Source organism: Parasteatoda tepidariorum, chromosome 9 (assembly GCF_982258835.1).
Source record: "Parasteatoda tepidariorum strain Cologne lab strain chromosome 9, Ptep-v5.0, whole genome shotgun sequence".
In the NCBI taxonomy this organism is placed as follows: Eukaryota; Metazoa; Arthropoda; class Arachnida; order Araneae; family Theridiidae; genus Parasteatoda; species Parasteatoda tepidariorum.
In genome coordinates, this window is record NC_141763.1 from 53,808,340 (window position 1) to 53,833,879 (window position 25,540).

The following is a 25,540-nucleotide window of genomic DNA, read 5'->3' on the forward strand; positions in this document are numbered from 1 at the left end:
AGTAAATATATGTTGCATACATTTGAAAATGTCAATACAGTAATTATTTTTACCGCATTGTAAAAAATATTCTGTATTTGACTTTCAGTACCGCAAATTTTGATTTCATGAAATTTTTAGTGTCTACTTTTAAGTTCAGCGTATAAAGGTTTGGTTGAAATGTAATTTTAAACAGCAAAAATAAAACAACAATTTTTAGACAAAAAACCCTTTCTTTTTTTAGTTTTAATAAATATAATATTAAAAAAGCAATAACGGGAAAGTCTACAGGAAAATATTTTAAATAAATTTTAAAAAAATATGTTCATTTAATTAAAAAATCCAGAAAAAATATTAGATTAATCACATTTCTTCTCCATTCTCAATAGTTAGTTAACGTATTAACCATACAAATTTCCTGCACAGTTTAAGCGTGTTTATGGAAAAAGAAAGGAAAAAAATATATTTATTATCAACACTAATACAATTAAAAATATAAAGCACTAAAATTGAATTGAATTTTTCCCATAAAATATAACGTTTATTGAATTTCAATTCAATGGATTACATCTAAAATATTTTAAAACAGTGAAAATGAAGTAACATCTCTTGAAAAGCAAATCCTTCTCTAGTTTAAGTCTGCAATCACACCCGAAACAGTCAAGACACAGAGTGTCTTAAAATAAAAAAAATCTCGACTACCGAACTGATATTTTTTATGGTTGCAATATTTCAAATAAAATATACATTTACCTTGAATAACTACATTTTTTGTAAAAAAAATAAAGCAAATCACGTCATGAATAATAGCTATCTCAATAAAAAAATAAACTTCAGAGTCTATAGATAATGAAATTAAAAATAATGTCTGAGTAAATTGCTTTATTTAAAAATATTCTCATAATTTTATGATATTCATTAACCCTTTGACGCATTAACCCTTGACTTTTATATATTTTTTTCTGACACTCTAATTACAAGTGAAAATATATTTTGGTATTTTTTATTTGTATAAAAACAGACTAATTGTTACTAAAATCAGTTAAATTATCGAAATTATATTTCTACTAAAATACAAAATCCAAAAACAGGAAGAAGAAAAAAAGGTGTTGGAAATTTTTTTTCATTCATACTCAAAATTTTATCAACAATTAATTTTGTAAATTAAAGAAATTTCAATGATGAATAACGGTTTTGCTTAAATCTAAATAAATGCAAATTTGAAAAATTATATTTTGGAAGTGTGCTGTGTTTGGAAGACCATTAACGCAGAAAAAGACATAGGTGTTTCATGCTGTATTTCATAATCATAAATTATTAAAATGCTAAATATTATATTTTCCAATGTTTAATAAAAATTTTGCGCTAAATTGTTAAAATTAAAACTGGTACAATAATTTTTTTTAGTAGGGAGACATTATTTCTAAGATTAAATGAGACTATACGCGAATATCAGTTTGAAATATAGTAAGTAAATACTTAAAATGATAATGAAATTATATTCACATCAACTCAATTTTCAGTTAATTATCTTTCGTATAAATCTGAAAAATTAATTTATTTGACACAGATTAGATAAATGTTTGAAAAATAAAATATTTACTGGTGCTAAGCCTGGGCATTCATATACTGTATAATCTCCTTCTTCATTTTCTTCTTCAGAATCAACATCTGAAGCAGATGTATTTTTGGTGGAACCAGCTCTGAAAAAAAAAATATTTTATTTTTGTTGATATAGAATTTAGTTTGAACAGGATAACACAGTTGCAAAATGGATAAATAAAAATTATTTTTAAGAAAGTATTAATGGTACGAAATATTATGTTTTTATTTAAAAATTTTAGAAACATATTTTACAAAAAAAATTATAAACTGTAAAGATGAATTTGTCACAAAAATGTTTAACTAAGGAAATTTTTCAGTCACCAAGAAAAAAAATTACATAGTGTATGGGTCGTACAAATAAGTTTTAATATACATGAGGAGGAATTACTAGCTATAAATTTAATTGGATAATAACCTATCTATCTTCTTATTTAAAATGAATTAGAATATAGGTCTTAATTCATCTTATTTTGTGGAACTTGATTGCCCTTGAAACGCTGTTTAAAGGAAACAAGTACTTTTAATGCTTCCTTTGACAGAAAAAAAACAGTTGAAGTTCATTAGTTGTATAAGGCTTGTGAAAACTACGTTGCTTCAATTTCAGCTTATGTGTACTAATTTAGATAGTCCAAAAGTGGTAATTTAGACGTACTCGATAAGAGGGTCAACAATGTTTCAAAATGTAAAATTGAAGACATATCTTTGGAAATGATTCAAGCAATTTCATATATTCATTTTATTACACTACTAGCTGAATACATGTTCTTCGTTTGGATGAATTTAACAAAAAAATCAGTTAATCAGTATTGAACAACACTACGAAATCATGCAAAAACTGAAAAGCATATTGCAACACAATTGAAGTGCTTAGTGGAAGAACCATGTAAGTAATGTTTTTATAGATGTATATAAATCAGTGAAAATAAAAAAATAATTGCCTCAATATTGGTTTGTTTAATGTAACAACATTGTTTTCGCTTTCACTTTAATCTTAACATAACTTATCCAAATTAGTTTTTAGTAAACTTGCACGATTTTTATTTTCAAATTACGCAGTGGTAAATAAAATAAGGCAAAGAATTATTAGTCCCGCTTTCTGATAAATGGGTTATAAAGTTTGGAGACTAGTTTTTTTCTTATCCTGATTATAACCTCACTAAAAATGTCATTTACCTGGTTTTTCCACTAAACTCTTCAATTGATAAAACTAAAAAAAAATTTATTTTCAAATTACGCAGGGGTACATAAAATAAGGCAAAGAATTATTAGTCCCGCTTCTTGATAAATGGGTAATAAAGTTTGGAGACTAGTTTTTTTCTTATCCTGATTATAACCTCACTAAAAATGTCATTTACCTGGTTTTTCCACTAAACTCTTCAATTGATAAAACTAAAAAAAAATTTATTTTCAAATTACGCAGGGGCACATAAAATAAGGCAAAGAATTATTAGTCCCGCTTCTAGATAAATGGGTAATGAAGTTCGGAGACTAGTTTTTTTCATATCCTGATTATAACCTCACTAAAAATGTCATTTACCTGGTTTTTCCACTAAACTCTTCAACTGATAAAACTAAAATAATTTCTTTTTTTTTTATCTCATTATTATTTGTTACCCTTCCCTTCAACGTATTAAATTCGTTATTATTACCTTTATGATAATATAATTAAATATAATTTTGATGAGATGAATTTTTTGAATGAATATATATGATTCTTTTTAATTCATCTCATTAGAATATAGATTAACTGTATTTAGCAGCATATGGCATGATGATATTGCTCGCGGCCTTCTTGTGGTATTCAAAATTTTCCACTCTCAAGTAATTTTCTCTGGTACATATTCAAGGGAATGTAAAACACTTATTTACTTACTTTATATAAAAAATTGCTTAGTTTTGGTGCAGTTTTAATAATTATCAAATATATCTATATAATATTTCATACTTACATTAGTATATTTGGTACTTATTAACTTATTTATAGCCCTTCAACATTTGAGTTTTGAGTGAAATACATTTATCAGTTGCTGCAAACTGAAGCCGAAATTTTAAAAACAAATAGAATTGTCCTAAGACCTTGATAAGGACGTTGAAGCATGACTATTTCGCTATTGACCTTTAATTGACTGTTTAAAATATTTTTAAGTAGTGGAAATAGATCTTTTAATTCTAATTCATTAAAATATTAATACACTATTTTTGCTACTACAGGAAAAAAACATGTATAAACATAAAACATTTAAAATAATAAGAAAAATTTAATTATCTCTAATTAAAATTAAAACAATGGCTAACGTTTAACCAGTCAGAAAATTCCATTTCGTTTTTAGCTCATTCCGCTTGAACGGTTCATCGTTGAATGCTCTAATGATGAAAGAAAGAAAGAACATATATATATATATACATATATATGTTCTGATGAAGACATTTTAAGTGTCTAATTATTTTTGATGTAATTTAATCATAAGCTGTGTAATGTTTGAAAACAAATACATGTGATGATTCATCAAATCAATTTTACACAAGTGTCAAGAAAAAAAATAGAGAAAAGTGTTTACTTTTCCACAGCAATCATTTGTTGTTTTTGCAGTTGAAAATGATACATCTGAGCACTCTGTGCTAACTTCCTGTCTCCATTGGGAGATGTAACATCTTTGCAAGGTCCAGTCACTCCATAAGCAGGATAATCTACATCAGCAGCCGCTTTTTGACTTTTCTGTAACCTAGAAGACATTTTTATTAAAAAATCAATGTTACAATTTGGCAATGTGCATGTTGTAATGCTCCATTTTTTTTATTACCAATTTTATAATGTTTCTTTTTCTTTAAGCAAGTATTACTCTATTTAAACATAAAAGACTGTTGTCAACAAATATATAAATAAAATGGTATTCTGAGCATAAAATAGTCTGCTAACAAAAAAAAAAAATTCTGCTTTGAAAAAAAATTTTCAGGATAGATTATACTGATTACGGTTTACAGATAAAAATAAATCTAATGGACTTATAAAATGAATTTTTGTTTAATTAGTTTTTATAAAATAACTTTCATGGGGCGATCGTAGATTTCATTAAAATATTCTCAAAAATATATAACTGACACAGACTCTGTTGGCAGATTCCACTAACAAAGAGACTATTGAAACATACTAAGTCTAATTTTATTAATAAGTAATGAAGAGTCTAATTTTATTTCTATTCAATAATTATAGAGATCTAAAACATATTCTACACAGTGTGCACTATTTGTCGTACAATCAAATTATAACAAAGATATAATATCATGTTTTAGTTTTTCTAAATATTTTGGTTTTTCCAATACATTTTAAAATAAAATATAACTATATTCATAATATGTGAAACATTTAGGAACAAATACATGAAACATTTAGGAATTATTCAATTGATTTATTTTAAAATCAAAATTTAGAAAATAAGAATAAGAAAAAATGTGTAAAAAAATTTATATATTTATTGGAAATTGAATAGTAAAATCCATAAATGTCTATTTATTTATTAATAGCAGCATTAATATTATTATCGCTTGAAATTGTTTTTTAGTAAACAAGTTTAAATCCATGAGCGAAAATCTTTAAATCCATGCACTTAGGGTAAGCAAAATATAGTGATAGTCGATCCTACATATTTTTAGAGTGCTCAATTGGAAGAAAGAATGCATCTTTTCAAAATTCCTCTTCGTATCTACTTAAACTAATTAAAATTTAGCAATAATTACTTAACATAAATTAGATGGATATATTGATCTATATTTTAACTTAATATGAGAAAATTCTATCATTTGTCTAAGACCTTAAATGTGCTAATTAGGTAGTGCAGACTACATTTTAAGTTACAATATCGCACACAAAAATGTACTTTCTCTGAATAAACATTTGAATAACATACTGATTCAAATTTCTAACCCCCAAAATATAGGAGGTCGCCGAAATCTGGGAAATATGGTTCCAATAGTTAGGTCAGGAGAGCGGTTCAAAGTTTGGACCCCTTAATGTTAATTTTACATTTTGCGTACTTCACCACATCTTGAGAACTTTTTAAGCGAATTGTAAAACTTTTTCACTCATTTAAAAAATTCTTCTATACAAAGATAATTTCTTGCAAAATATTACTTTCAGTAAATATTTATTATTTTTTATTATTTTATTTTATAATAGTCGTTACTTTTAAGTGGAAGGTAAACAGTTTTTAACATGATTTTAAAGAATGCAATTTTAAATGGCCAAATCGGTCGAATAGTTTCTTAGAGATAAAATTTTGTAAAGTCGTATTTTTAAAATTCGATTTTTCAGTCAGACTGATTTTGTTCAATCGGACTAAAAAATTATAGACTTTACAAATCAAAATTTTTTCGACTGTTATTAAATAAAATAATAATAAATACTCACTAAAATTTATTTTCTGTATACAGTTATATTTGGTTAAACTAATTTTATAACTGCCTGCGAAAATTTTTCAATTTGCTTGAAAATTTCTCGAGATAAAGCGAAATACGCGATAAGTAAGATTACCATTAAGAGGATTAAAAACTAATTTAACCGCTAAGCGAAACCTGTGATATTTTAAAGTCAATTATCCAAATTTTGGACCGATCTCCTGATTAAATTATCAGGACCATATTTCCGTCATTGCGGCTATCCACTATAGTTTGGGGGTCACAAATCTGAATACGTCGAAAAAAAAGGTCTGTTTACTCAGACAAAGTACGTTTTTGTCCCTGATTTCGTAACTTAAAATATCGGCTGCACTAACTAATTAGCATATTTGAGGTCACCCCCTCGAACCATTAAGCTTGAGTCCTAGAACGTGAAGATCTGATCAAAAGTTATTCAGAATGATTCGTTTAATTCTTCAGCGCACTGTACCTCTTTTTCTGTAAAATTGTCTTTTCTGCACATGAACAATGTACGCAGGAAAAGTAATAAAGCTTCCTTTTTTTAAAGCTTGATGATACGTTACTCATCAGCAATGTCCTTTTTTTCTTAACTGTACATGCAAGAAAAGCAATAAGCTGCATTTTTTTTATCCTATGGAACTATTTTTCCTGCAACGCAAGTGTAACACAACGCTTGGTGAAACTTAGGTTTTCTCCCACTGAGTGCACTCCTTTTTCTGTAAAACTGTTTTCTCTGCCAATAAACAATACGTGCAGGAATAGCAATAGCTTAAAGGAGAAAAAAAAATACATTTTTTAATATCTTTATTGTTTGCATTGCCTGAGGTTTTTTTTTTTTTTTTTGGTCTATGTAGCACAAAATATTTTTTTTTTGGAACAATAAAGCTTCCCTTATTAATGCCTAGTGATATGTTTATCTTGCTCACCTGCTAATGCCTTTATTTTTTTAAAACTGTTTTTCTTTACTTTACGTTTATGAAAGAAAAGCAATAAAGCTACACATCCTCATCCCTCCCTCCTTATGAAACTGTTTTTACACTTATTTTTTTGTGTAACTGTTTTATCTGCAACTGAACTGTACTTTCAGAAAAAGCTATTTAGCTGAGTCTTTTTTTTTTTCCCTTCGAAAAAGCTGTTTTGCCTGCTAATGAAAGATTCAAAATAAAAAAAAGTTGTAACGCAACACTCGGTGAAGTATATTATAACTAATCCTCTTTTATTTTTTATTTATTTATTTTCTTAGAAAGAAAAAATTCCATTTCACTGAATGAAAATTTTTGAGATAAACTATGGTCAAATAAAAAATACATCTTTTTGAAGAAGAACAAAAAAACTAGTTTAACCGATGAGCAAAACCTGCGTTATTTTTAAGTCGGTTATACAGAAACAGAGCTTGCGAACATTTTAATTTCAATTTTTACGGATATACATTAAGATAGATTTTTAAACTCCTTACATTTAAGCTCATAAAGATGCTTATTTCAAACAACGATAAATAAACAATCGTTCTTCCATAAAAATATAATGCAAATAAATAAGCCATCATTAGTTATGTTTTAAAAATATATTTCTAACTAAAACCACCTAAAAAAACGTTTCAAATAAAAATTACACGTTTTGTGAGTTTTGTCAAGCTTAATTCTGATTTCAATTTGGCTAAAGTAGAAAAACAAATTCTTGAAAAAACAACAAAATATGATGCTGTTTTTAAAATAAAATAGCAAGAAACAATTCTTCAAGATTTATGAGTTCAAGATTCATTCAAAGCAAAAGAGATATCTTTATTTAGACTTTAAAAAATGCTGCTTAACCCTTTGACGTAGATTATTTATCGAAAATATTTTGTATATTTTTTTTTATTATTTTAAATTAATTAAGGTCCAAATAAGAGAAAATTATAATATTTAGCATTTTAATAATATATGGTTATGAAAACACTGGTGTCTTTTTTTTGCGTTAAAGGTAAAATTTTTTTAAACTCGACTTATTAACAAATAATAAATGTTCAAATTTGCACTTATTTACAGTAATTTCGATCTAAGAAAAACAGTTACTCATCATCGAAATTTCTTTAATTTACAAAATCAATTATTGATAAATGTTTGAATACGAAAGAAAAAAAAATTTAAACTACTTTTTTTTGGATAATATATTTTAGTACAAATATAATTCCGATAATCAAACTGATTTTTTTAGTAACTATTAAACTTCTTTTTAAAATCAAAAAAAAATGTTTTTGCTCGTAATTAGAACTTCAGATATAATCTGTACAAGATAATGAGTGATTGGTAAAAGTTAGGGCTGTCTAGTTTTCTGTGATAAATTAAAAATGAGTTTGTTATTCTAGGTACGCTTTAACTTATTGACGTAGAATTTTTATTAAACAAATTTTTTATACTTTTTTTATACATAAAAGCATCCTGTTGGGGCTAGTTGGACAAAACATATGTTTTGACTTTTGTTTTATCTAACCACACTGGTACAGAGTGTTTTCTAACTTCTTTTTATCGAAGGTCGAAATAAGTGAAGAATATTATATTTAACGATTTAATAATTTATGGTTATGAAACACCGGTGTCTATTTTTGCGTTAAAGGTAAAGTCTTGCAAACATAGCCCAGTTTCAAACAAAAATTTTCATATTTGCACTTATTTGTAGTAATTTCAATCTAAGAGAAACTCATCATTGAAATTTCTTTAATTTGCAAAATCAATTATTGATAAATCTTTGGATATAAATGAAAAAATTTTAACTACTTTTTTTGTATTTTATATTTTATGCAGTACAAATATAATTCCGATAATCTAACAGATATTTTTAGTATATATATATATATATATATATATATATATATATATATATATATATATATATATATATATATATATATATATATATATATATATATATATATATATATATATATATATATTATTGAAAATGTAGCCAATTTGCTTTGTCCTGAATATATATAAATATAATGGGCAGAGTTATTCCGTCTGCGTCAAAGGGTTATTATATCTCATTAAAATAATCCTTATAAATAAAAACTGCGCGTTTAGTAAACGCATAGGTGAAAGGGATAGTTACAACTGAGATTTTGAATCGAAAATTCTCTAAACTTGTGAATTAAAATAAAACAGCAACAAACAAAACTTCGAGAATTGATTTCTAAACATACTAAACCTACTGAAAAGAAATAGTCGAAAGAAAAGAATTGAAAATCTGAATAAACTAAAATTCAAAATTATTACAAAAGTCACCAAAAAGGGGTTGCTACCTACAGTGTATGCAAGTAATCCTTTGCTTGCGCAATAAGATCCGGTGAAGCCTTGTCCATGGCAGAGCTACTGCAAAAATGACGAGGACATCCAATATCGCAGGAATGCATCGATAGGGGAATAAGTAAAAAAAAATAATACAGAAAGGGGAAAACGTCAAACCAATCCATCTATAGGCGGCAGCAATTTAAAATACCCGACCCCGCATTTAATTGTTGAGCTGTAGGAATAAAGTTCTTGGCTTTATTGAGAGTGCTTTAGATGACAAAAATGTAAGTCTTCAATTTATCACCCAGGCCATCAGGGAGACGGTAAAAAAAACTCTCATTTAGTTCTTTTACGGGAAAAAAAAATTCAGTATTAGCTATTATTATTATTATAAATTAATCTGCTGCGATAACAGACATATTATAATGCTTTATTTAAATTATATTTAGCTAGTTATTACTATTAAATGAAAAATGTATTGAATTGTGATAAAAGTCACAATATAATGATTAACTATAATGATTAGTAACTTAACGCTAGGAAGATGGAAAATATCTCCATAAAAATTCTGCACATTTGAATTCATTTCATTAATAATTTTTTAAGATGAAATACGTGGGGTTACTTTAGGACTTTTTCTTTCTGATATCTCGTTTAAATCGCAACGCAGAGCTCTGAATATTTTACAATCTATTATTTACACAACTCTTTTTTAATGTGTCAATTAAAATTTTCTGCTAAAAGATATGGAAATCTTTTTTTAAAGCAATGTTTTTGTGTCACAAAGTTACCACCTTGAGTAAAGTAAACTTTGAGATACCTAATTTCTCGATTTAAAATCGACTTATATTTTATTTTAGGTAAACCTTCTTGATGTAAAATATAGACAATTTTATTTCAAAATATATCTAAAAACTTTTAATGTGAAAATTTTTGTTAAAAATTATGAATTAGCATTAATTTTTTATAATAATGATTAATTCTGTTATTATTATCATCATTATTGATACGATTATTATTATTAGTTATATTATTATTACCGTCATGTTGGGCTACTTTGTGCAAATTCGAATTTGGCACTTTTCAAGTGCTGCTATTCAGTATTATGTTTTTTTCGCGTTAAAAATGTGTGGAATTTCAAGAAAGAAGTCTCCTCTATTACTAAAAACATTTTTTCGAATTTTAAAACAATCTCAGAGTGTGTTTTGTTTATCCAATGTCAACAACTTTCCGAGAACGTGGGACGTCGAAAAGTGTGCCTGGAAACTTAAGCTGTGAAATGCAAAGACGTTGATGAAACAATTGTCGTAAGAGCAAAACTTTTTATTTATATATTAATAAACAGTTATATCATGTTAGCGTTAAAAAAAAATTGAAAATTAATAACAAATTAACGGAAAATGAAAAAAAAATGCACTGTGGGACTACTTTGTGCAAAGTTTCATTCGTTTTTTTTTTTCGACAGAAAAATTGTTAGACGCTATAAAAAAAATGCCTGGAACGGGAAACTACCGTGATTACACTTTAGAAAAGCTGCAACAATGTTTGCAAGCAGTTGCTGGTGGTATGTCGATTGCAGAAGCTTCTCGGAAGTACAAAATCCACAGAAATACTATCTCTAATAAAATTCACAAGAAACACGTGAAACGTGCTGGTAAACTAATATTTTTCTTCTAGAAAGATTTATCTAATGAATTAATCAAACGATTTAACACATAAAAATATATTTATAGGACATCAGGTGATTTTGACAGAAACTGAATAGCAAGTTCTGTCATGTTCATTCAAGCATGTTATGTTCAAATTTATCAATATTATAAATGTTAATGAATATATAATAATTATTATTTTTGAAATTTCATCTATTTCAATGTTCAAAAATTTATATGGTTTCCTCTTGTTTAAACTCAAATGTTTTGAAATAAACATTCTGTTTAAGAAAAAATTCTTTATAAAAAATGGTTTTTTAATGATGAAAATTATTTTCAAACTAATATCTTTACATATCTTGATGTTTTTGTCATTAAAAATGTCAACAATTAACTTTTTTAACAATTTTATATCAATACTAGAGGGCTGCGCCTCCTGCTCGCTAACGCTCGCCAACCCCCGAAAATTGCTACGCAATCTATATGGTTTGCTTCGCAAACCAAGCTCGCTACTAACTTAGGTACATTGCAAATGCACAAAATTCTAAAAATTCAAAACAATCATTCTAATCCATATAACAACTTTTTTTAAAAACAAATTACATCTTTTTAGTAAATAAAGTCATTAAAATAAATTTGAATTCAAATAAAAGACATGTAATTCGTTAAACCTATTAGAAATGTGCTATAGTACAAAATCTGAAGATAAAATTTCTAAAATTGATATCTCTTTAAAAAGGTTAAAATTTTGGCTATAATTAATAAATTCGTAATATATGAATTCGTGAAAAAAAGCGCTTTTGACAAAATACTAAAATAAAGATCTATCGACAAAGACTACTCACTTCTGCCTAGCTTATGCTCTCTTTGGTTATTTCAGTTTCCGTTTTTAAAAGCACTATATGTTGAGCCATCTCAGCTAGATTTGGCATGTGACATATTTAGCGGCAATCATGGATCGATTTTCTAGCGTTGCCATTCGGGGAGTTGTAATGAGGCTTTTTTTTTTGTCGCCGTGTAAGAGAAATATATCTATAGATTCTGTTTGCATACGCTTGTACCTCCACTTCCCACATCCAAATATTATTATCTATTTGTATTATAATACCTATTTGTATTAGATCTATTGGTGAACAGAAGTAATTTTTCTGAGCAAATTATTTTTTAAAATAACACTTATATTGTTATAAAATTATATTGCTCAAACAAATTTGTTGAGTTCACAACCGTAATTTAAAGTTTTCGTTTACCAAAACGGGCGGATATATTAAATACAAATTTTGCTTGCATCTCATTGTGCATGATCGTTAAGTTCTAAATCATTTAACAAATCTCTTCAGCTGTAATTTATAACAGTATATTAATAACAGTATGTTAATAACAGCTATTAAATAACTTTATCATAAAATATAGCTCCAGAATTACATTATAATATCTTTCTCTATATAAAAATCTAACGATTATGTCGCAGTCTCCCAATGTTGTCGGTGCATTTTATTGGCCGGAAAATCACTTGGTTGAATCCCGTTTTTCCTCACTCATTTCCATATTGTTCTGGTTGTCATCAGCATAAAATTAATAAAAGTCATAAAGGTACTATTTTTCTATAAACATTTTTGTATCCCTTATTTAAAGTTATTTTCCAGTATTGCTATTATTACGCTTTTAATTCAGGAGTTTAAAACTAAGGGAGTATATTAAATACTATTTTTGCTTGCATCTCAATGCGCATGAAGATGATCGTTAAGCTCTAAATCATTTAACAGATCTCTTTAACTCTAGTTTATAACATTATATTAATGTTATTTGCACGACAATAATAATTTTAAAACGGTTAATAAGATTAGACCTCCATTCTAAATAACTTTATCTTAAAACGTAGCGAAAAATTACACTATAATAATAATGAAAAAACAACGATTCTCTTAGTTTTTTTAGACTCTTGAATTAAAAGCGTAATAATATCAGAGCAGGAAAATGAGTTTAAATTAGGGATACAAAAACATTCATAGAAAAAAAACATGTAAAACTCTTATTAATTTTGTGCTGATGACAACCAAAACAATATGGAAATGAATGAGGAAAAACTGGATCCTACCACGTGATTTTCTGGCCAATAAAAATGCAACGACAACAATGGAAAACTGCGACACCATCATTAGAATTTTATATATAGTAAGATTTTACCAAAAACATGATTATTAAACTGAATTCCTATCGCTGCACAAAGTAGCCCCACTTGGGGGCTACTTTGTGCAGCGTTATGTATGTATGTATAGTATGTTTTGACTTATTATTTGTAAATATTACATACAAATAATGCCAATATTGATCAAATTCACTCGTCTGAGTTCAGTTATGAATATAATATCGATAAACTTTACTAAAGTTTGAATTAACATAGTTTTTTTGCATGTCACTGCGAAATCCTGCACTAAGTAGCCCCATATGATGGTAGTTATATTATTATTATAATTATATTATTATTAGTTATATTATTATTAGTTATATTACTTTTAGTTATATTATTATTATATAACTTCCATTAGTATTATAAATTCTATAATCATTATTATTAATTATATTGCTATTATTTAAAATAAAACTTGAAAATCAACAACAAGCTAATTCTCAGAAACTTTGCTTGGAAGTGGAACCGTTTTTTATTTAATTTCTTTAGTACTAGACAAATTCGAGTGGTTCAACGATATCAAATAGATTGATGTTTTCACTCTCATTGATATATCATCAAGCATATTTCTAGTATCATACAATTTACAGTGATACTGAATATTATTATTAGTTGTATTTGTTTTATCAATGGATCAGATTTTTTTAAAAAAGTAATAATTAAAATTACAAAATTTCAAAATAAGGTGTTTTAGGTTAGAACTTCCGAGCATTAAAGGATAACGAACTGATTTTCGAATTTTTTGGCCTGATTGGCCTGAATAAATGTATTTAAGGAGATCACTGCTAGATATCCAATATGCATGTAACAAACATATTTGTATATTACTTTGTTAATTCATTCTAAATTCAACTCACGCATACATACACGGAAGAGCCATTACATTATGACCACCCCCCATCTATAACAATGGGCTAGCCCAGGTTTTCATGGTTTCTCGCCCAGGAACAATGTTTTCATGGGGCACATTAGGACCCATAATCCTCATAGAACAATCCCTGGCGTCTGTAAGCTACTTGAACATAGTTCACCCACTCATGGCAACAGTTTTTCCTGCGGGAGATGGTGTTTACCAACAGGATAATGCACCATGTCATAAAGGTCGAATCGTCATGGATTGGTTCGAGGAATATTCCAGTGACTTTCAAGTCATGTCTTGGCCCCCAAATTCACCTGACCTTAATCCAATAGAGCATTTGTGGTCCTACTTGGAAAACCAAATTCACGCTGCCACGCTACCCCCTCGCAATCTGAGGGAATTGCAGGACCAGTTGGTGAGCGCTTGGTACCAGATACCTCCGACTACCTATCAGCACTTTGTGTAATCAGTGTCACTGCGGGTGCTAGCAGTTTTGAGGGCTAAAGGTGGTCTTACATGTTATTAGCAGGGTGGTCATAATGTAATGGCTCTTCGGTGTACGTAGTTTCAATACAGTGCTCCTAATTGTATCAACATGATCTAATTTAATTTAATTAAGCAAAACAAAAACTTTTAAAAAATTTCATAAATTTTTTTATCTTTTTTTTAAATTTATAACATTTTACCCTTAAAAATCAGTAGGTAATATCGCAACATTTGTCTTCATTAGAGTGTGAAATCTCAATAGTAAACCCAATTCATTTTTAAATCTTTGGCGCAAAATTTTCCTTAAACATATTTTTCATACTTTTTTCATTATTTTGTAGTAATTTAGGTCAAAATAAGTGAAAAATATTAATTAGCATTCTAATAACTTATGGTTATGAAACACAGCATGAAATACCATTGTCCTTTTCTGAGCTAATGGAAAATCTTCCAACTATGGCTCATTTCCAAACAATAACTTTTTTAGTTTGCACTTATTTGCAGCTATTTAGATCTAAGAGAAACAATTATTCATAATTGAAATTTCTTTAACTTATAAAATTAATTATCGATACATTTTTGAATATGAATAAAAAAAAATTTCAAATCGAAATTTCATTCTGACAATCTAACAGATTTATAGTCACTATTAGATTGTTTTTTATCATTAAAAAATACCCAAATATATTTTTACTTGCAGTTTGAGCGCCAGAAAAAAATTTATGTAAGGCGCAGGGGTGTCCTGTTTGTGCTATAGGGTTAAAAGTTAATTAAGCATAATAAAATTTCATTAAAAAGGAAAATTATAGCTTGCCTGTAAAAACAGATGCCAGCTGATATAACACCAAATATACCAACAGCGCAGCATCCTGCTACGATTGCTGCAATAAAAAAAAGCACGTATAATGTATGCATGCATATTATTATTAAGAAAAAATTAACATTTCATTCAGTCCAAAACTAACTTAAAACTTTAAAAAAAAAATTTCTATATCTTTAGGTTTATGAGAACATGACTGCAAAAAAAATTAAAAAAAAAATAAAATCTAATTTCTACTGCAATTAGTTTCTACTTTACATCGAAGAACTTTTTTCTTAACATCGAAAAAGCAAAAAGAAATCATTAAAAAAAAAAAAAATAAGAAAATTTAATAAGTTCAAAACTAATCTGAAATTTTTGAAGAAAAAAAAAAGGATTGTCGTGTAGTACTTACATTCAGCGATTAAAATACGTGAAGGCAAAAATATCATAATTCTACTGTTAATAGTTTTTACTAAACTAGATAATGCGGGGGGGGGGGAATATCTCCACTTTAACAAAAAATAACTCAAGTACTTTTCAATAACTTTTCACATCAAAATCTTAAATATTTTCAAAAAAATGCACTAAATTTTGTATTTTTTTTTATCCAATAGTTCTCGAGAACAATACAAGCGAGCTGGGCAAAAATTATCTCTCTCTATATATTTTTTAAGATGATTTTAAAGCTTGATATGCCTTGTACCTGTTAAATTCCAACAAAAAACGCATTTAGAAAATTTTTAACTCATTGATTTAACAAATAACCGTTTGGAACAAAATGTCTGAAAATATTTATTTGTTCTTTATATCTCAAAATAACTTACCAACAAAGTAAACATCACTGAAAGATTCATCCTCTTTCCTAATAACTGTTTCAACTTGTTGTTGTTTTAGTGTGTATGGGTCACCTTTTTTAGGTGAAGTGCCAACGGCTTCATCTTGTGCAGAAGATGTTCTGTACATATCACTAAATGTAGTAGAGCTTTTGTCGGGAGAATCTAAGGAGAAATCAATGATACTTAGGGTAAACTAGGGAAAACCAGCAACGTTTATTTTACACTATGAGAATAATTTTTATAAAGTATTAATATATTGTATTATCAAATATTTATTTAGATCAAGGTTTCAATATTGCAGCATTCTTTAATTCGATCTGTTGCCATTTTAAAATTAAAATGTTTATAAAATTAAAGGAATATAATTTTAAATTTAGAATGATAACAGTAACTTCACTGAATTGATTAATGCAATGATTTTAAAGATAGACTAATATATAATAATGAATAGGTCCTTCCATAGTTACTACACTGTATAACTCAACAAAAATTTAATCATGAAGACAATAATAAATTTGATTACTTTATTAATAAAATATTATTTTATAACCGTCGTTGAACAGCCGACCCAATTTTTGGGTTGATGACTACTAATGTTCAACTCCGTAGCTTTGTAATTTTGAATCCAATCCATTTTTGATGGAACCGCATTTGCGTTAAGTGGAGAGGAAGACCACGAGAACCTCCCACGGTTAGCCTGTCGGCAAAGGGACTCTAACCCATTATCCGTCTACCACTGAGGATATTTTACGTCAACACTGTGGTAGGTCAAAGCCGAATGCGGAATTCTGATCTACCAGCCATCGCTGGGATTCGAACCCGGTTCACCTCATTAGAAGGCAAAGGCTCTGAGCCATCACAGTAATATAGTGACGTAGCTCGAAGCGAAAGAAGAAACATTTATCACCGGGCGCTGCTTTAGAGGGTCACCAAATTGCAGAAAAATAAATTCCAGTATTAAATGTTTATTTCTTTTATATAGGTACCCCAGTTCAAAGCTGGACCTATTGCTTCTTTAAATTTTTATCCGATTTAACTTGAATAGGATATCTATTATTGCTGTGATTTGCCTTGCAGACGGTTTTTTTTTCCGTTCTTTTCTTTTTTTTTAACAAATTAATGTCATATTGAATGAAAAATGTTCTTAGAAATGCTATTCAATTAATTAGTCAAAAACAATAAAAGCGATCAAAAACATCTAAATGTAATCGAAACTTGTTAATATCATACACTGTTGAATTTTTAAAAGAAATCGAACGAAAATTTGTGAAGTCATCGAGCTAGTTATTTTAACAAAAGCATTTGAAACTTCCAAAAATTAATTCAATGTAATATTTAACAATCCTATGCCAAGTATGGTGAACTTACGGTTTTTCGGTTACAGTTTTTACGTAATTAGAAGCTTAAAATGGTCTCGAAGTCTGAGATCATATTGTAAGAGGGCCCCAAAACTGAGTTTGTCCCCGGGAGCTGTAAATTTTAACTACGCCACTGGAGTAATATTTGTAAATTTTTAGATATTAATGGAAAAAATAGAAACTTGAACACTTAAAGCAAATAAGAAAATTAATAATAATTTGCAAAATCAACGATAACTACAACTAATTGGTCCCAACATTTAAAAAACTTGATATTTAACTATTCTGTTATAATTTTAATAAAATATCATTTTCTTTTTAAGAAAAAAAATAATTCATTGAGACCGTTTCTTTTTCTTTGAATTGGAAAAACAATATATTATCTGACACGCAGGATTTGAAAGCTTCATATATTATATTTATTCGCTAAGTTTGACACATATTTTTAATAAAATAACTCTGTCTGAAATAATAACGTTCCATGCAAGCGTAAATATGTCAACGACATCAACAACTTAGGCAACATCCAATAGAGTATACAGGGTTAAAATAAACGATCTTTAAAAGAATTAAGACAGCAGGTGGTTAAATTGGGGAATGTTTAACTTTTCTTTAGGCGTTGCTTAACAGACAGATTTCTTCGGCGCCAAATGTATTAAACTAGAACTACATTAGATCTCATTTATGCTTTAAAAAATGAATATCAAAGGATAATGCAACTTTAGAGCATGAACAAATACTGTCTTTTTTTATTTCTAATTTTGAAAAATCACCTTTAAAACTTTTAAAATAATGCTTCCTCTTGAACCCACTCTAGAAATAAATGAAAATATTTTAAAAATTTTCTTTTTTTAAAAAAATAAAAAAGGAAATTTAAAAAATTGAATAACTCCTATTTAATTACAATGAATTTTTCAAAAATAGGTAGATTAAGTTCGAAGGTCAGCTCAGTTGCCCACAAATGGGTCAAACCCAATGGGTTTAAATCGTAAGCCGGCGCTGTTTTGAGTGTTCAGCTTAACGTAACATTTTGTTTTGCTGCGCAAATCCTATAACATTTAAACACATGAAATTACGAAAATGCGTGGAAAAATGTAGAGGGAGAACGATAGAATAAAAAAAATTAGTATTCAATAATTAGTTCGAAAATTATTAACTGTTAAACTCGTAGTAAAAACTACCATAAAATACCATTTTCATTACTTAAAGCGATAAAAAAAAATTTGTTTCAAAATTCTAATTAGTATGAATGTTATTGGAATTTTAGATGTTTTTTTTTTTTTTAATCGCGATCTCTTTTCACTTTTTTTCTTTAAATAATGGCTATTTATTTAAAGTTGTAGAAAAATTTCTCATTCCAGAGATGTTCATTTTATTAGCTCGTACTTGACTTAATGTCAAAAGTAACAACAACAACAACAAAAAAAATGAATAAACTAAAATAAATAATCGAATTCTGTAAAATGTTGCCAGATAGAAATCTTAACATATATATCAAAATTCTTTAAAATATAAGAATCTAATTGTCAGGTAATACAATGCTATCCTTAAATATTATTTGTATACATTATTTGTTACATTCTTTTATATATCCTTATTGTGTACACACATTCAGCATTCCTAAGTTAAAAAATATTTTCCAAGTACAGTAGATAATAAAACCTAATCAAGGGGGGGGGGTGAGGGGAGCGAGCAGGGGATGCTGCAGCCGCCTTGTATTTGTAAAATGTCGTAAAGCCAGTGTATTGTATAACTTATTGATCGCCATTTTTCACTGCGGTAATTCTTATACTGCAAGATAGGTTGGATTCTTATTAAGAGGTGAAGATTCAAATAAATTTAGTAAAATTAGAAAAGTCAATTTTTAAAGGACACATGTTACACATTCGGACTATTTTCACCCTGAGACTAGTTCTTTTTTCTTTTAAATTTTCATTCTATAACTGTCGTTAAACAACTGACCCAATTTTGAATTTACGACTACCAATGTTCAACTCCGTAGCCTTGTAATTTTAATTCAGATGACAGGGACAAGGGAACTATTGGATCAAGTATTGGGACATATTTGCCTTCGTGGAGGACTATTTCATGGAATTAACTCCCATTAGCATAACATGGCGTGGGAAACCACGAAAAACTCCTACGGTTAGCCTGACGGCAAAGGGACTCAAACCCATGATCCATCTACCACTGAGGATATTTTACGTCAGCACTGTGATCGGTGTAAGCCCGGTGCGAAATTCGTATCGACCAGCCATCGCTAGGATTCGAACTCTGCTCACCTCATTGGGAGGCGAGCGTTTTATCTCTTGATCCACCACGGGTCTTAAGATAAAGTTTGTAATGCTGTGTCAACGTTAAATTTCGTTGTTTGTAAATTGTATACGAAATAATTGAAATAATTGTTCTATTTGAAATTATAATTTGTACTGATACAAAAATCGCATTATGATGTTCATTCATAGTTTGAAATCCAAATCAGAATTGTAAATAATACCGTAAATATCAATTTCACAAAAAAGTTTTTTTTTTAACTTAAATATTAATAGCAATATATATATATTTAAATTATATAATTTTATCACTTAATTCATTCGTCTAAAAAAACTATTGGTCAGCTTTCTTTGAAAAACTATAATTATTTTCAGAAAAGTTTTTTTTAGTCTAGTTTTTAACTACCATTGCGAAGTTGATGCGATTGAAAGAAACAACCTAGAATAATGTTTATCACCAAAAAAAGGAAGAGGACAAGCTTTTAATTTCTTTCACTTACATTAATTGTTGTTTTGCAAGACAACAAATACACTTTATCAAGGTCTTTCAAAATGCCTTCGCAGTTTGAAAGAACACTTTATCAAGGTCTTTCAAAATACCTTCGCAGTTTTAACATACAAAATATTCAGAACAGCTACAAATCGCAACGAGTGAAAAGCCTGTCTCCATAGAATTAACATAGCAGTGAATATAAATCCTCTTGTAGAATTGATGAAAAATTTAAAGTGAAAGAAAAATATTATTCTATGTCTCACCTATGTTTTCTCCAATATGCTCTTCAGCATCCACATCCTTAAGGGAAGAGAATGCCATTGCTTTGGCATTTGCTTCTCCATCATTATTTGGTCTCTTTATGGATGCAGATGAAGCTGCAAAACTGTGTGATTCTCTGTTCGAATTACTTTGAAATGGACCCTTTAACGAAGGGAAGGGATACACAAGTTCTTCTACAGGATCCTCTGACTGCTGCCCTAATGATGGAGTGTTTTCAGGTAAAAACGCAGTGCGAAAATTGTGTGTAGTCTGCACCGGCGGCTGCTGGGATAAACGCCTGAAATATTCTTGCAGATCCTTCTGTAAAACAACAGCTGTAACAGAAAAATTAGAAACATATTTAGACAAAACAGATGAGGCAAAGAAAAATTTTCACATCAAAATCAATTATTCAATTATATTATTCAATTATATTATTCAATTATATTATTCAATTATATTATTCAATTATATTATTCAATTATATTATTCAATTATATTATTCAATTATGTTATTCAATTACGTTATTCAATTATATTACTCAATTATATTATTCAATTATAATTTTCAATTATAATTAATCAATTATAATTTTCACATCAATTTATTATTTTAAAATAATATTTAAACTCTTATTTTACAATTACTTATTTCTTCACTAGTAAATATTATACTGTGCATTTGAGATTATTTCATCAATTTAACACTAGAAAGACTGAAACACCTATATTGCCCAAAAGCAGTCAAAATGACTGGATTGAGAAAAAATGAATAATGTGTAAAGAAATTTGTTTAAAATTAATTTTTAATATTTTTTATATTACTTACAGTTATGTAACAAGCTATTAGTATATATTAACAATAAAAAAAATTTATGTTGTACTCGTACAAAAAGTCACAAAATTCTAAGAAATTGCGTCATTGTTGTTTTTCTAATTGAAATTAAAAAGCAGTCAAAATGACTTCTTTAGGGAATCTAGTGTTAAGACGGAAAATGAAGCCAAATATGGTGATTGTGTGCATAGGAAAATTTTCATCAATTCAAAAAGGAAAGGGGGGAAAAAAGTACTTATCTAATGACATCAAGTTGGTGGGTGTTGACCACAAACTCAAAACCCATCCCTTCACTCAGCCCTATCTTTTGGCAGTCGCCCCAACATCTAGGAGTTACGTATTTTTGTTTTTTCAAAATATCAAACACGTTAACTTTAATTTTTCAGTCTGACATGTATTTTCGAGATTTTTCTATTTTAAACAATTGGCATCTCATTTTACGGTTGCAGCTCTGTCTGGGAACCAAAATCAATGAGGTGCTATTTCTGGAGGCTCAAATCTGCCGTAGAAAATGGGGATTCTTGCTTTCAAGATTTCCATGTTACCCCCTGAGTATGAGATGGGGGCTAATTCTGGTATTCTTGATTTGATATCAAAAAACAACCTGTTCATAATAACCTTTCCCTTTGTAGTCCTCTACAAACAAACATAGCAAAATAAATAAATAAAACATTCGTGATTTTCATTTTTAGTTTAAAACAGGTTTTTATTATTGGAAATGGAATAAATGGAACGTTAAATACTTGTATAAAATCATTTAATATAGAATAGTTCATTCAACACAATTCAGTTTATAAAAAAAAGTTGCAATACTTTTCTATGTGGTTATCAACTAAGAAAAGAAATGAAAAAATTTATTACCATTTTAGACTGTAAATTCAACTGTCTCACATAAAACCCAATTTTACGCCCAGTACCCGATTTTAAGCCTAAACTACACAGTGAAAAAATTTCGTTCTTCATTTATTTATTAAATATTTTCAAAATAATTAATAAAATTTTTAATTGGGAATCGCTGCTCTATGCAATGCTTCCTTAGAAATGTTATTTTTAAGCATAATATCTTATTTAGAACATTCTTAACTCTCTTTAAAATTAACGAATCAAAAAACCAAGTTTACGAACACCTTCTGACTATAAAAAAAAAAATTGTGAAGTATGATGTAATTAATTCAAAAAAAAAAAAACTAGATACTAAGTAGACACTACGTATAAACGAAAAAATTCACTTTTATCCGAGAAATTAAGATTATATTAACGACGAGCAAGCTGTGACCGTCGTTTGTAACATGCCAGCGTAGCTAAGAATCCGTTCACTCCGTGAAATACGGTAAATCCCATCGAAATTGATATGAAGTTAACTCAAACGTTTCATCAAACAATTTTCCTACAAAACTATATTACAAATAATACATTACACAATACACAGTTATGTAACATGCTTTTCCCTTATCTTACAGAAAGGAGCGGATTTCGCTGTAAAACAGCACTCTTATTCATAAGGAAGTTTTTCTAGCGCCGATTCAACCTGAATGAGATAGAAAAAGCGAACTTCTACTACCAGAAAAAGTGAAGGGAAAAGTAGAACGAAATTATAAAAATAAATAAAGAATGAGGAATGATTAAACACAACGGAAAAAAAGGTATCAAATTGAAAAAATTTAATTAAACTAGAATCTGTCTTCAACAGAAAATCTAGCTTTTTTTTCGGTGGTTTATATTTGCAATAATTAATCGTTGTATCATATTCTAATTAGTAATATTTATAAAACAGATACATGTTGGCTATATTATTACAAGTAAATTTTAAAAAAATTAAGACAATTCCTACTTAGCTCAACAAAAACAAATTTCATTTTAGTTACTTTCCATTAAATAATTAAAAAAATTTCTCCCATATGAAACTAAAATTAATTAATTAAATTTAATTAATGAATTAATGTTTGAAAAAACTGTAATAATATCAAGTGTCATCCAGTACAAGTTTTAAAAAAATGTATTTGAACTTGAGAGGATTAATATAAAGTATTTTATTAACGATTGAAAATATGAACAAGATACATAAATATACACAGGGTGAATGTGAACTAATAGTAGGAATTGAATGAAGAAAAAAAATTAATATTTTTAAAAACCACGTTTTTGTAGTGGAGAATAATAATTCAAAAACAAAAATTTGAAAAACGAAAAATGTGGGGTGCAGGAAATACATAACAGTAATGTTATATTAGTGTGTGTATGTGTGCTCATGAGAATATGTGTATGTATATCTGTATTTGTAATTGTATATGAATGTGGATGCGTATGTGGAATATGTTTGTGTATATGCATGTGTATGAGGATGTATATGTGGATGAGTAAGAAAATGTGTATATGTATGTGTATATGTACTGTTATGTATTTCATGCGCACCACGTTTTTCGTTTTCAAATTTTTGTGTTTTAATTATTATTCTCCGCTACAAAAACGTGGTTTTTTAAAATATTACCTTTTATTTATTTATTTATTTTATTTTTTTTGTACTCACTTCTAAAATCTCAATTTTTTCACTCACCGTACACAAAACTTTTCAACTGACATGTGACACTAATTTCAAATAATCGAATCAACAACAAAAGACAATCGCGAAAATATTAATTTTTCTTTAATTTTATTTTACTTTGTATGTCTTCTTTCTCTTCGTTTTCATGCATTGTCATCCAATTCTGAACTATGTGCCGAATTTGAAGTCTGTAGCTACTCGGGAAGTTAGTTTAAAATCGATTACAAAATTCCCCCTGAACAGACATACACGAAGGCAAGTTGATATAAACGTGGTAAAAAAGGCGTGTGGTATCAGACAAGGATAAAAGTATAAATTTGGTGACGTGGATCAAACGTGCTACCACCTAATGTTCTTTATTGAATTTATCTGACACAACGAATATAAAATAATTAAATATTTAAATGTGAGCAATGAACTATTTTTTTTTTTTGTTCCAATAGAGTTTTAAGATAGAAATTATCACTGCTCTTATCTTTAAAATATGTGAAAAACTGAATCGCTTACAGTAAAATTTAAAACAATGACAATCAGAAAATTCCATTTCGTTTTTCACACATCCCTATTTAATTCATGAATTAATATTCGAAAAAACTGAATTAACATTAAGTGCCATACACTACAAGTTTAAAAAATGTATTTGAACATGAGTGGATGAATAAAAAGTATTTTATTAATGATTGAAAATTTGAACAAGATATAGGGAGAGTCTATAGGAATTGAAAAAATACTAAAGTTAAATTTTCTTTTTAATTATAAAGATAATCAGCTACAATTTAATGATATTTATATTATTTTAAAAACTAGTAATAACTAATCATATAATCACATTCCAGCTAACAATTTTTAAAAAACAGTTATATTTTGGCTTTAATAAAAAAATGCAAAAGTAAAATTGTCTTTTCAGTTATAAAGACATACAAATACAATTTTATTGAAAAATTAAACACCGCGTTTTAAACGGAGTCATAATTTATTTTAAAATGCCCCAAATTAAAAGATAAATAACAAACAGTATAAGTATTACAGTCATAACAAAAAACCATAAACATAGTAACATAATTTTTTGTTTTTGTTTAAAAGTTACTGTGCTTAAAATTGAGTACGCTTGTTTAATTGTCATAAAAAGATAAAACTACTTGACTCAGGTGCTGTAAATAAAAATTCCTCTTGACATTTTTAGACTGTCAAATGTTTAACTAGATAAGAGAATCAAAGAGCGTGAGACCATCAGGATGTTTTAAGAAAAAGGGTGCGACATTAAAAATATTATTTTACTTAAATCAAGATGAAAATATAATGATTTTATTAAACAATCACAAAAATGCATCGATAACTTTTACTTGATTTATTCCTAATTTAAACCAATTTTTAAAAATAGAAGATTGTGGGGAAAAATTAAAAATGACTTCAATTTGAATTTTTTATATATATAACGTAAATTTTTTATATATATTCTTACATTAGGGAAACCCTACAAAATTATAAATAAATGTCATGATAATAATCATACGACAAAAATATTTTATTATTTTACGTAAATCAGGTAAAAAATATAATGATTTTGCTAAACAATCATAAAAAAAAGCATTCATAAACTTATTTCATAATTTAATTCATTATTTAAACTAGTTTTTAATACCAGGAATGATTTTTTAGGAGGAAAATTAAAAATGCCTTTAATTTAAA

At 27.8% G+C, this 25,540-nt stretch overlaps 1 protein-coding gene across 1 annotated transcript in view; it reads right to left on the reverse strand.

Moving 5' to 3' along the window:
* Positions 1-25,540, reverse strand: part of LOC107448048 (uncharacterized) — a 47,004-nt gene that overhangs the window by 3,300 nt on the left and 18,164 nt on the right. The window contains exons 2-6 of the mRNA XM_043040304.3: positions 20,477-20,809; positions 16,078-16,251; positions 15,266-15,332; positions 4,143-4,307; positions 1,583-1,682 (exon numbers count right to left, since the gene is read on the reverse strand). Coding sequence (XP_042896238.1) covers positions 1,583-1,682; positions 4,143-4,307; positions 15,266-15,332; positions 16,078-16,251; positions 20,477-20,809 — 839 coding nt within the window. The remainder of the gene's footprint in view (positions 1-1,582; positions 1,683-4,142; positions 4,308-15,265; positions 15,333-16,077; positions 16,252-20,476; positions 20,810-25,540) is intronic.